This window comes from Cetorhinus maximus, unplaced genomic scaffold, assembly GCF_964194155.1.
Source record: "Cetorhinus maximus unplaced genomic scaffold, sCetMax3.hap1.1 HAP1_SCAFFOLD_2127, whole genome shotgun sequence".
Lineage (NCBI taxonomy): Eukaryota > Metazoa > Chordata > Chondrichthyes > Lamniformes > Cetorhinidae > Cetorhinus > Cetorhinus maximus.
This window is the reverse complement of record NW_027598066.1, coordinates 1-12,500: the sequence shown is the minus strand read 5'-3', so window position 1 is coordinate 12,500 and position 12,500 is coordinate 1. Positions and strand designations below refer to the sequence as shown.

At 55.6% G+C, this 12,500-nt stretch overlaps 1 protein-coding gene across 1 annotated transcript in view; it reads right to left on the bottom strand.

The window, feature by feature from the left end:
* Nucleotides 1-10,879, bottom strand: part of LOC144677013 (semaphorin-6D-like) — a 30,275-nt gene extending 19,396 nt beyond the window's left edge. The window contains exons 1-6 of the mRNA XM_078537279.1: nucleotides 10,789-10,879; nucleotides 9,482-9,601; nucleotides 7,265-7,353; nucleotides 4,703-4,920; nucleotides 2,351-2,482; nucleotides 1,203-1,358 (exon numbers count right to left, since the gene is read on the bottom strand). Coding sequence (XP_078393405.1) covers nucleotides 1,203-1,358; nucleotides 2,351-2,482; nucleotides 4,703-4,920; nucleotides 7,265-7,353; nucleotides 9,482-9,601; nucleotides 10,789-10,879 — 806 coding nt within the window. The remainder of the gene's footprint in view (nucleotides 1-1,202; nucleotides 1,359-2,350; nucleotides 2,483-4,702; nucleotides 4,921-7,264; nucleotides 7,354-9,481; nucleotides 9,602-10,788) is intronic.
* Between the last annotated feature and the right edge of the window lie 1,621 nt (nucleotides 10,880-12,500).

Below are 12,500 nucleotides of genomic sequence, written 5' to 3'. Positions count from 1 at the left end.
TCCCAATCACTTGCTGCATCTGCACACTAACTTCTCCTGACCCATGCACCAGGACGCCCAGATCCCTCGGCAGCCTGAGTCCCGCAACCTCCCTCCATTGAAATAACACGCTGCTCCCTGACTCTTCCTGCCAATTTCCCATTTCCCTCCCCACCCACCTCCCGTTCCACTCCAACGCAAACTGCCTGGGCAGCTTCAACCTGGTCCTGTGGCCCAATTTGTCATCAACTCAACGATTAACAAAGGCCGAACGGGCCTCCATTTTAATTTTAAGGCCTCCTGAGGGAGGCCCTTGGGTCTCCTAAGTTCTGGAGGCTCCCAGGGACAAGTCTAGAGGTTTGGCAACCCTTCCCCCCTCACCCGCCCCGCACCTCCCCCACTCTGCGGAGCTGTTGTAAGGTGCGTCTCATGCTGGAAGGTCAAATCTACTGACCAGGGTCATCTCAGGCCGGTTTGAGAGCCAACCACCTGGTGCAAGGCTGGAGTTACCAGCAGGGGGTGCCCCACTCTTTAAAGCTGTGCCGAGGCGGCGTGGAGGGAGTCTTCCGTGGGGGGGACATTGTCCAACCCCCCCCCCCCTGCTGGGGCTTTCACCTGACATTCCGGCACATTCCGCGGTCACTTTTACCACAGCCGACCTGGTTTGTCCAATTCGACCTCATGACCCCCTCATGTGGGCACTGCTAGAAGATTCGCTCTCAGCATTTGTCGCCCGTCCCTAATTGCCCCCTTGAGAAGGTGGGGGGTGAGCCGCCTTCTTGAGCCGCTGCAGTCCCTGTGGTGTAGGTACACCCACCGTGCTGATAGGGACCCAGCGACAGCGAAGGAACGGCCGATATATTTCCAAGTCGGGATGGTGAGTGGCTCGGAGGGGAACTTGCAGGTGGTGGGTGTTCCCCATGTGTCTGCTGCCCCTTGTCCTTCTAGATGGTTTGGGAGGTCACATCTTGGGGAAAATGGTGCACTTGGGAGGTTAAGGGTTCAGGAGGTCAAGGGTTCGGGAGGTCAAGCGGACAGGAAGTCACAGGCTGTAGAGGTCATGGGTTCAGGAGGCGCCCACGTCACCCCTTGGAACCCAACACCTTGAGGTTATGGGATAGCCTCTTGGCGCACTTACTGAGAGCTACACCGTTGTCAAGTTGACATCTTCTACCTCGTGCCACCCACCCCTGTCCCCAACCCCACCCCCGATATAGCCTTACCTGCCAACGGTTCTGGTCAGCCAAGGCCTCTCCATGATCAGCGGGACAGTCTCGTCCAAGAGCGGGTGCGACTTGATAAAGGAGAGGCTCTCGTCGGGGAACTCGTTGCTGCTCTTGTAAGCCTCGGCCTCCCCGTGACCCGCACAACATCCAGGCCTGGAGGTTTGGGACAAAGGAGACGATTAGCGCCCCCCCTCCCCAACGGGTGGGATGTCACCGGACAGCCATTGGGCTTATACCTCACGACAGCCGGTGCCGTTTCGAGAAGAGGGCCGAATTTCCCCGTAAGGGTTCCTCCCCGCTTTCGGGGAATCCACTTCCGCGCCCCCAAATTCTGCCGAAGTTTACAGCGACGGCGGAGGGGGAGAGGGGAGGGCCTGAGGCCTCTTAAAAAAAGGAATTTGCCGAGCTGGGGCTGAGAGCCACAATCTAGGCCGCAGGTCTCGGTTTGGTTACTAGGGAAGGCCTCAGGCCCTGAAGATAGCCTGGGAGGGGGAGGAGGGGGAGCAGAGTGGCTAAGTTAACACAGCATTTCCCGCCCCCCGCCCCCGGAGTTGTACCCCAGACCCAATCGAAGAGGTTGAAGGCTTTAAGCTAGAGGGAACATTTCAAGTGGGGTCTCCAGGACTGCTTTCAATGGCCTGATGGGGATCGGAGGTGAGTTTTGCCCAAATATTTCTTTCTCCTTAAGGGCCCCCAGACATCTCATTGTGTTTTTCTTAAACAAACTGGCAAAACATTACGGGGCGGTAGAGGGAGTGCGAAGTGTCGGCCATCTTGAGTGTTGGGGCTGGCTTTCCAGAGGGCCGGCCTTACCCAGCCCTCTTCAACCTTCCCTCCAACGGGTGCCAGAGGCCCCTCAAAACCGCCCTGGCCCAAGCCATCCAGCCACGGACGCAGCAGCTAAGCTCGCGTGGACGGAGCATTCCGGAAGCGACAAGGGCCCCATTCGGCCCCTCGGGTCCATGCTGGTGCTAGCCCTGCGCAGGGGTGGGGAGGGGTGGACAGCTCCCAAGGTCGCTTGCCCTGCTCGTTCCCAATGCCCGTTGGAAATTCCTCAGGTACTCAGTTGGCATGGGATGGGGGGTGGGGGGGGTGGTGGTGATGGGGGTTGTTGCCACAGTTGGACGGTTGGGTGGGTACCATACCTTGGAGTGGGCACCCGGTCATCTGGGACAGGGGTCCAGGTGGAGTCCGTGGATCTCTGCTCCTTAAAAGGCCCGTTGAAGGCACTTTCGATGTCATCCATGTAGAACGCACAAACGGCCGATCCGGGGATACTGTGGAACGGGAACACTGCAGCGTTAGTGAAGGCCCATCAGACACAGCAAACTGTTCACCCGTCTCCCTCAAAAAACTGCTCGCCGATCCCCAGTCAACTAAACACTCATCGACTGAGTGGGTCCATGGTGGTCTAGGCGACACTGTCCCCATCAAACACTCCCAGGGCAGGTACAGCACGGGGTTAGATACAGAGTAAAGCTCCCCCTACACCGTCCCCATCAAACACTCCCAGGACAGGTACAGCACGGGGTTAGATACAGAGTAAAGCTCCCCCTACACCGTCCCCATCAAACACTCCCAGGACAGGTACAGCACGGGGTTAGATACAGAGTAAAGCTCCCCCTACACCGTCCCCATCAAACACTCCCAGGACAGGTACAGCACGGGGTTAGATACAGAGTAAAGCTCCCTCTACACTGTCCCCATCAAACACTCCCAGGGCAGGTACAGCACGGGGTTAGATACAGAGTAAAGCTCCCTCTACACTGTCCCCATCAAACACTCCCAGGGACAGGTACAACACGGGGTTAGATACAGAGTAAAGCTCCCTCTACACTGTCCCCATCAAACACTCCCAGGACAGGTACAGCACGGGGTTAGATACAGAGTAAAGCTCCCTCTACACCGTCCCCATCAAACACTCCCAGGGACAGGTACAACACGGGGTTAGATACAGAGTAAAGCTCCCTCTACACTGTCCCCATCAAACACTCCCAGGACAGGTACAGCACGGGGTTAGATACAGAGTAAAGCTCCCTCTACACCGTCCCCATCAAACACTCCCAGGACAGGTACAGCACGGGGTTAGATACAGAGTAAAGCTCCCTCTACACTGTCCCCATCAAACACTCCCAGGACAGGTACAGCACGTGGTTAGATACAGAGTAAAGCTCCCTCTACACCGTCCCCATCAAACACACCCAGGACAGGTACAGCACGGGGTTAGATACAGAGTAAAGCTCCCTCTACACCATCCCCATCAAACACTCCCAGGACAGGTACAGCACGGGGTTAGATACAGAGTAAAGCTCCCTCTACACCGTCCCCATTAAACACTCCCAGGACAGGTACAGCACGGGGTTAGATACAGAGTAAAGCTCCCTCTACAATGTCCCCATTAAACACTCCCAGGACAGGTACAGCACGGGGTTAGATACAGAGTAAAGCTCCCTCTACACTGTCCTCATCAAACACTCCCAGGACAGGTACAGCACGGGGTTAGATACAGAGTAAAGCTCCCTCTACACTGTCCCCATCAAACACTCCCAGGACAGGTACAGCACTGGGTCAGATACAGAGTAAAGCTCCCTCTACACTGTCCCCATCAAACACTCCCAGGACAGGTACAGCACGGGGTTAGATACAGAGTAAAGTTCCCTCTACACTGTCCCCATCAAACACTCCCAGGACAGGTACAGCACGGGGTTAGATACAGAGTAAAGCTCCCTCTACACCGTCCCCATCAAACACTCCCAGGACAGGTACAGCACGGGGTTAGATACAGAGTAAAGCTCCCTCTACACCGTCCCCATTAAACACTCCCAGGACAGGTACAGCACGGGGTTAGATACAGAGTAAAGCTCCCTCTACACTGTCCCCATTAAACACTCCCAGGACAGGTACAGCACGGGGTTAGATACAGAGTAAAGCTCCCTCTACACTGTCCTCATCAAACACTCCCAGGACAGGTACAGCACGGGGTTAGATACAGAGTAAAGCTCCCTCTACACCATCCCCATCAAACACTCCCAGGACAGGTACAGCACGGGGTTAGATACAGAATAAAGCTCCCTCTACACCGTCCCCATCAAACGCTCCCAGGACAGGTACAGCACTGGGTTAGATACAGAATAAAGCTCCCTCTACACCGTCTCCATCAAACGCTCCCAGGACAGGTACAGCACGGGGTTAGATACAGAGTAAAGCTCCCTCTACACTGTCCCCATCAAACACTCCCAGGACAGGTACAGCACGGGGTTAGATACAGAGTAAAGCTCCCTCTACACTGTCCCCATCAAACACTCCCAGGACAGGTACAGCACGGGGTTAGATACAGAGTAAAGCTCCCTCTACACTGTCCCCATCAAACACTCCCAGGACAGGTACAGCACGGGGTTAGATACAGAGTAAAGCTCCCTCTACACTGTCCCCATCAAACACTCCCAGGACAGGTACAGCACGGGGTTAGATACAGGGTAAAGCTGTGGTTTTTTTACCTGTTAGCCTGGGTGGTGAAGACTCCAATGACTGCCGGACGCCGGTTGATGGTCAGGACGTTGGTCAGTGACTGGAGGGCGTCAAAGTAGAAGAACGAGTCCCCTGATACCGAGCAGTTGAGCCGGGCCTTCAGGAATGAGGTCCAGTACTTCTCCAGGACCCTCGGAGAGCCCCCCATGTCATTCTTACAGATCCTCGCCACCCGAGAGAAGACCACCTGTACGTGAAGGAGGGGCCGAGAGTGTGTAGGGGAGCGGAGATCGACAAAACACCACGTCACACACACCTCGACACCACCTCCCAATGGGCCTCCAATTTGGAATTCTCAATCCCTCGTGTTCAAATCCCACCTCGAACCCCTCCCTATCTCTGTAACCTCCTCCAGCCCCTACACACCTCCCTATCTCTGTAACCTCCTCCAGCCCCTACAACCCTCCCTATCTCTCTAACCTCCTCCAGCCCCTACAACCCTCCCTATCTCTGTAACCTCCTCCAGCCCCTACACCCCTCCCTATCTCTGTAACCTCCTCCAGACCCTACACCCCTCCCTATCTCTGTAACCTCCTCCAGCCCCTACACCCCTCCCTATCTCTGTAACCTCCTCCAGCCCCTACACCCCTCCCTATCTCTGTAACCTCCTCCAGACCCTACACCCCTCCCTATCTCTGTAACCTCCTCCAGACCCTACACCCCTCCCTATCTCTGTAACCCCCTCCAGACCCTACACCCCTCCCTATCTCTGTAACCTCCTCCAGCCCCTACACCCCTCCCTATCTCTGTAACCTCCTCCAGCCCCTACACCCCTCCCTATCTCTGTAACCTCCTCCAGCCCCTACACCCCTCCCTATCTCTGTAACCTCCTCCAGCCCCTACAACTCTCCCTATCTCTCTAACCTCCTCCAGCCCCTACAACCCTCCCTATCTCTGTAACCTCCTCCAGCCCCTACACCCCTCCCTATCTCTGTAACCTCCTCCAGACCCTACACCCCTCCCTATCTCTGTAACCTCCTCCAGCCCCTACACCCCTCCCTATCTCTGTAACCTCCTCCAGCCCCTACACCCCTCCCTATCTCTGTAACCTCCTCCAGACCCTACACCCCTCCCTATCTCTGTAACCTCCTCCAGACCCTACACCCCTCCCTATCTCTGTAACCCCCTCCAGACCCTACACCCCTCCCTATCTCTGTAACCTCCTCCAGCCCCTACACCCCTCCCTATCTCTGTAACCTCCTCCAGCCCCTACACCCCTCCCTATCTCTGTAACCTCCTCCAGCCCCTACACCCCTCCCTATCTCTGTAACCTCCTCCAACCCCTACACCCCTCCCTATCTCTGTAACCTCCTCCAGCCCCTACACCCCTCCCTATCTCTGTAACCTCCTCCAGTCCCTACAACGCTCCCTATCTCTGTAACCTCCTCCAGCCCCTACAACCCTCCCTATCTCTCTAACCTCCTCCAGCCCCTACAACCCTCCCTATCTCTGTAACCTCCTCCAGCCCCTACACCCCTCCCTATCTCTGTAACCTCCTCCAGACCCTACACCCCTCCCTATCTCTGTAACCTCCTCCAGCCCCTACACCCCTCCCTATCTCTGTAACCTCCTCCAGCCCCTACACCCCTCCCTATCTCTGTAACCTCCTCCAGACCCTACACCCCTCCCTATCTCTGTAACCTCCTCCAGACCCTACACCCCTCCCTATCTCTGTAACCCCCTCCAGACCCTACACCCCTCCCTATCTCTGTAACCTCCTCCAGCCCCTACACCCCTCCCTATCTCTGTAACCTCCTCCAGCCCCTACACCCCTCCCTATCTCTGTAACCTCCTCCAGCCCCTACACCCCTCCCTATCTCTGTAACCTCCTCCAGCCCCTACAACCCTCCCTATCTCTCTAACCTCCTCCAGCCCCTACAACCCTCCCTATCTCTGTAACCTCCTCCAGCCCCTACACCCCTCCCTATCTCTGTAACCTCCTCCAGACCCTACACCCCTCCCTATCTCTGTAACCTCCTCCAGCCCCTACACCCCTCCCTATCTCTGTAACCTCCTCCAGCCCCTACACCCCTCCCTATCTCTGTAACCTCCTCCAGCCCCTACACCCCTCCCTATCTCTGTAACCTCCTCCAGCCCCTACACCCCTCCCTATCTCTGTAACCTCCTCCAACCCCTACACCCCTCCCTATCTCTGTAACCTCCTCCAGTCCCTACAACGCTCCCTATCTCTGTAACCTCCTCCAGTCCCTACAACCCTCCCTATCTCTGTAACCTCCTCCAGCCCCTACACCCCTCCCTATCTCTGTAACCTCCTCCGGCCCCTACAACCCTCCCTATCTCTGTAACCTCCTCCAGCCCCTACACCCCTCCCTATATCTGTAACCTCCTCCAGTCCCTACACCCCTCGCTATCTCTGTAACCTCCTCCAGCCCCTACACCTCTCCCTATCTCTGTAACCTCCTCCAGACCCTACACCCCTCCCTATCTCTGTAACCTCCTCCAGCCCCTACACCCCTCCCTGTCTCCGAATACACTGACTCCCAGACCCTGTTGCTGTCGGACGTCCTTACCCTCCCCAGCGTCGTGTACTCAATGGCGATCTCTCGGAAGAAGAAATAGATGTATCGTCCATGTTCGATGGCGTGGACGAAGTGTGGCTCTGTTGGAAAAGGAAGGAGAATCTTTCATTAACACCGGAGCGGCCTGTACCATGGGCAGATGGTCAGAGAACTGAGCAGCAGGGAGACCGGGGACAAAAAGGGCTGGAAAAACTCAGCGGGTCTGACAGGATCTGTGGAGGGTAGAGAGACGGAGATAACGTCTCGAGTCCGTGTGACTCTTCTTCAGACCTAAGGGGAGGTAGCGATGTGGTGAAATAGATACCGATTAAGGGGTGTGGAACCAGTGAAGCTGGACAGGATGCCAACGATAGGTGGAGGCAAAGGAGAGGAAGCAAAAACTGTCCTAAACACAAGGTCCAAGGGGTGTTAATGGTGGTGGTTGTGGCTAAAGGAGGTGCTAATGGTGACATTAAGAAAGCAAAATGTGATAAGCCCTCTGGAGAGTGACTGATGGTCCGAGAGAGGGTGGGGGTGGGGGGAAGAAAGATCGACAATCGGTTAAAAGCTGGGGATCAAACAATGAACGAAAATGGAAATAAATTTAAAAAATAATAATAATGAAAATAAGTGAGAAAAAAAATTAATGTTTTTTTTGTATTTTCATTAATTTTTTAAAAAAAACGTTAATATTTTTCTCACTAATTTTCATTATTATTATTTTTTAAATTTATTTCCATTTTGGTTCATTGTTTTATTCCCCAGCTTTTAGCCTGTTTTCGATCTTTTGTCCCCCCACCCCCACCCTCACTAGGACCATCAGTCACTCTCCAGAGTTCGCACTCTGCTCCGGCCATTAGCACATTTTGTTTTCTTAATGTCACCATTAGCACCTCCTTGATCCACAACCACCACCATTAACACCTTTTGTTTATGGCATCTTTTGCCATCTCTCCTTTGCCTCCCCTGGCCTCCTGTCCAGCTTCACTGGTTCCACACCCCTTAATCCGTATCTATTTCACCACATCGCTACCTCCCTTTAGGTCTGAAGAAGAGTCATACGGACTCGAAAGGCTTTCTCTGTCTCTCTCTCTGCACAGATCCTGTCAGACCTGCTGGGCTATTCCAGCATTTTTTTGTTTTCATTTCAGATTTCCAACATCCGCAGCATTTTGCCCTTTATTACAGTGTAGAGGGAGCTTTACTCTGTATCTAACCCCGTGCTGTACCTGTCCTGGGAGTGTTTGATGGGGACGGTGTAGAGGGAGCTTTACTCTGTATCTAACCCCGTGCTGTACCTGTCCTGGGAGTGTTTGATGGGGACAGTGTAGAGGGAGCTTTACTCTGTATCTAACCCCGTGCTGTACCTGCCCTGGGAGTGTTTGATGGGGACGGTGTAGAGGGAGCTTTACTCTGTATCTAACCCTTGCTGTACCAGTCCTGGGAGTGTTTGATGGGGACGGTGTAGAGGGGGCTTTACTCTGTATCTAACCCCGTGCTGTACCTGTCCTGGGAGTGTTTGATGGGGACGGTGTAGAGGGAGTTTTACTCTGTATCTAACCCCGTGCTGTACCTGTCCTGGGAGTGTTTGATGGGGACGGTGTAGAGGGAGCTTTACTCTGTATCTAACCCCGTGCTGTACCTGTCCTGGGAGTGTTTGATGGGGATGGTGTAGAGGGAGATTTACTCTGTATCTAACCCCGTGCTGTACCTGTCCTGGGAGTGTTTGATGGGGACGGTGTAGAGGGAGCTTTACTCTGTATCTAACCCCGTGCTGTACCTGTCCTGGGAGTGTTTGATGGGGACGGTGTAGAGGGAGCTTTACTCTGTATCTAACCCCGTGCTGTACCTGTCCTGGGAGTGTTTGATGGGGACAGTGTAGAGGGAGCTTTACTCTGTATCTAACCCCGTGCTGTACCTGTCCTGGGAGTGTTTGATGGGGACAGTGTAGAGGGAGCTTTACTCTGTATCTAACCCCGTGCTGTACCTGTCCTGGGAGTGTTTGATGGGGACAGTGTAGAGGGAGCTTTACTCTGTATCTAACCCCGTGCTGTACCTGTCCTGGCAATGGGTGCACATTTTGTTTAATGTCTTGTTCCAGATGAATGATTTGCAGTATTTAACAGATGTTGTATTGCTGGTGAGTCTCCAGGGTGGTCTTGGAGGAGTTGGGAACGTGTGGATGGAATGGCAGGGTTCGGGGTGTGTGCGAGCTCTGAGTTGTTTTACCTTTCAGCCATTTGGAATCGTACTTGACGGTGCGCAGAACCGGATTCTCGCCCAGGCTCCGGTAAACCACCGCATCACTCGCCAGGAAATCGGCCACGGTCGCAGAGTACAGGTTACCATCTGGAGGAAGGTCAGGCAGAGATCATTAGGCCCGTCCCTGCCCGTGACTGACTCCCTGAAACCCCTCCTTCACCCCCTCCCTATCTCTGTAACCTCCTCCAGCCCCTACACCCCACCCTATCTCTGTAACCTCCTCCAGCCCCTACACCCCTCCCTATCTCTGTAACCTCCTCCAGCCCCTACACCCCTCCCTATCCCTGTAACCTCCTCCAGCCCCAACACCCCTCCCTATCTCTGTAACCTCCTCCAGCCCCTACACCCCTCCCTATCTCTGTAACCTCCTCCAGTCCCTACACCCCTCCCTATCTCTGTAACCTCCTCCAGTCCCTACACCCCTCCCTGTCTCTGTAACCTCCTCCAACCCCTACACCCCTCCCTATCTCTGTAACCTCCTCCAACCCCTACACCCCTCCCTATCCCTGTAACCTCCTCCAGCCCCTACACCCCTCCCTATCTCTAAAATCTCCTCCAGCCCCTACACCCCTCCCTATCTCTAAAATCTCCTCCAGCCCCTACACCCCTCCCTATCTCTGTAACCTCCTCCAGTCCCTACACCCCTCCCTATCTCTGTAACCTCCTCCAGCCCCTACAACCCTCCGAGATCTCTGCGCTCCTCCGATTCTGGCCTCTTGCCCATCCACCGATTCCCATCGCTCCACCATTGGTGGCCGTGCCTTCAGCTGCCTGGGGGCCCTGAGCTCTGGAATTCCCTCCCTAAACCTCTCCACCCCTCTCTCTCTCTCTCTCTCTCTCTCTCCCTCCTCCTTTATGACGCTGCTTAAAACCGGCCTCTCTGACCGAGCTTTTGGTCACCCTGTCCCTAATACCTCCTCACACGGCTCGGGGTCAGATCCTGCCTGATTTATGCTCCTGTGACGTTTAACCATGTTGTAGGCGCTACATGAATGTGGGCCTCACTGCTTCCCCCACCTTACCCCACCCCACCCCACACCCCACAACATGAATTACTGGCTGTGCGCCCAAACCCGGGAGGCCCCATCTTGCTCATCGCCGCCGGTGGGATCTTGCTGTGCGCCACTCGGTCGGCGGCCTTTGCGACATTTCGAGGCCTGCGCGGGAGCGTCTGACTGGTGGCCTCGCGCTCCGGGGCATGTCCGGCGCGAGGCAAGCGAAGGCTGACCCCCACCCCCCCCCAACCCCCCCCTCACCCCCTGCGTGATACCCACCGGCGAAGAGGGCGATGTTGGTCTGCTTGGTATCGAAGGGGCACCGGGCCTGTCCGTTCAGGTCGTCTCCCTCCTGGATCAGCGACTCCATCTTCGAGAAAGGAAGAGGGGGCCCTTTAAAACTCGAGACAACTCGCGACGGAGAACGGGACTCGAAAGGGACAGAAGAGAGCTGTAAAACCCACCCCCCCCCCACCCCGAATGTTAACACCGACCCCCGGGGAGGCCAAGGCGCCAGGGAGTTACTCAGCAGCGCCACCACTGGCCACACCCCACAATTGCAGCGTGACCAGCAAATGTTTACATTGGAAAAAAAACAATGATTATTATTCGTTGGCGGGGCTTGGGCATTGCTGGCCGGGCCCGTCTTTATTGTCCTCCTTCGGTTAAGGGTGGGCACTGGAGTCACGTGTAGGGCCAGACGGGGCCCTTTAAAGGGGCATTCGAGAACCGGACGGGGTTTTAATTTTTTTTCTGTCTCAATCGGCGATGGTTCCCGATTCCTCGTCAGACTTGCTGGCATCGGAATTCAAACTGCACCATCTGCAGTCGTGGGATTCGAACCCTGGTCCCCCAGACGATTACCCTGGGTCTCTGGGTTACTGGCCCGGACACAACGCCACCTCCCCACGAGGTGGGAGAATTTACACTCCGGCTATTTACGTCGAGGGTTTCGGTGTTAAAAGAATGACCCAGCGCCGGGCAAATGTGCCGGTCTTAGCTGTCGGTCACGGGGGAATATTTACTCTGGGGGGGGCACTTAAAGACGGTGTCGCGTGTGTGTGGGGCGAGTCCGTGTTCCACGTGGTGGAGGGCGTGGCTCTAGACGCGTGTTCCTTGCGTGTGTGACCCGTGCTCTGCGCGGGCGTGCTCGCCACGCGTTGTTTTGACTCGTTCACGGGGTGTGTGTGTGTGTGTGTGTGTGGGGGCATCGCCAGCTGGGCCCGGCATTTGTTGCCCGCCCCTAATTGCCCCTCGAGGAGGTGGGAGGGCGAGCTGTCTGGGTGGGAGGTTTACGCGTCCTGCGTGGGGAGGAACGCGCGACATGCACCGTAAAATGGTGAACACGCGGGGGGAGCAAGCGACGAGGGAGGCAGAGGGTCCTTATTGTGAGGGGGAATGGAGCATAAAAGTAGGCGAGTCTTGCTCCAACGGTCCAGGGGGCCTTAGTTAGGCCTCACCTGGAGCACCGTGCACGGTTTTGGCCTCCTTACTTAAGCAGGGATACACTCGCGTCGGAAGCCGTTCGGGGAAGGTTCACTCTGGGACGAGGGGCGGGGTTTGTCTTATGAGGAGAGGTTGAGCAGGTTGGGCCCTGTACCCATCGGAGTTTAGAAGGAGAGGCGACCTTACTGAAACATCTCAGATTCTGAGGGGGGGAGATCTTGACGGAGTGGATGGCGAGAGGATGTTTCCCCCCCCCTCGCGATGGGCACAGTTTCAGAATATGGGGAGACGGAGACGAGGAGGAATTTCTTCCCTCAGAGGGTCGTTCGGTTGAGGAGTTCTCTCTCTCCCCCCCCGGAGAGCGGTGGAGGCCGGATCACTGAGTATATTCAAGGCCGAGTTAGACAGATTTCTGATCGGCGAGGGGGGAGGTTTGAGGATTACGGAGTTAAGGCCACAATCAGATCAGCCACGGCCTTATTGAGTGGCGGAGGTGGTTCGAGGGGCCGAGTGGCCTCCTCCTGCTCCTATTTCTCGTGACCGCG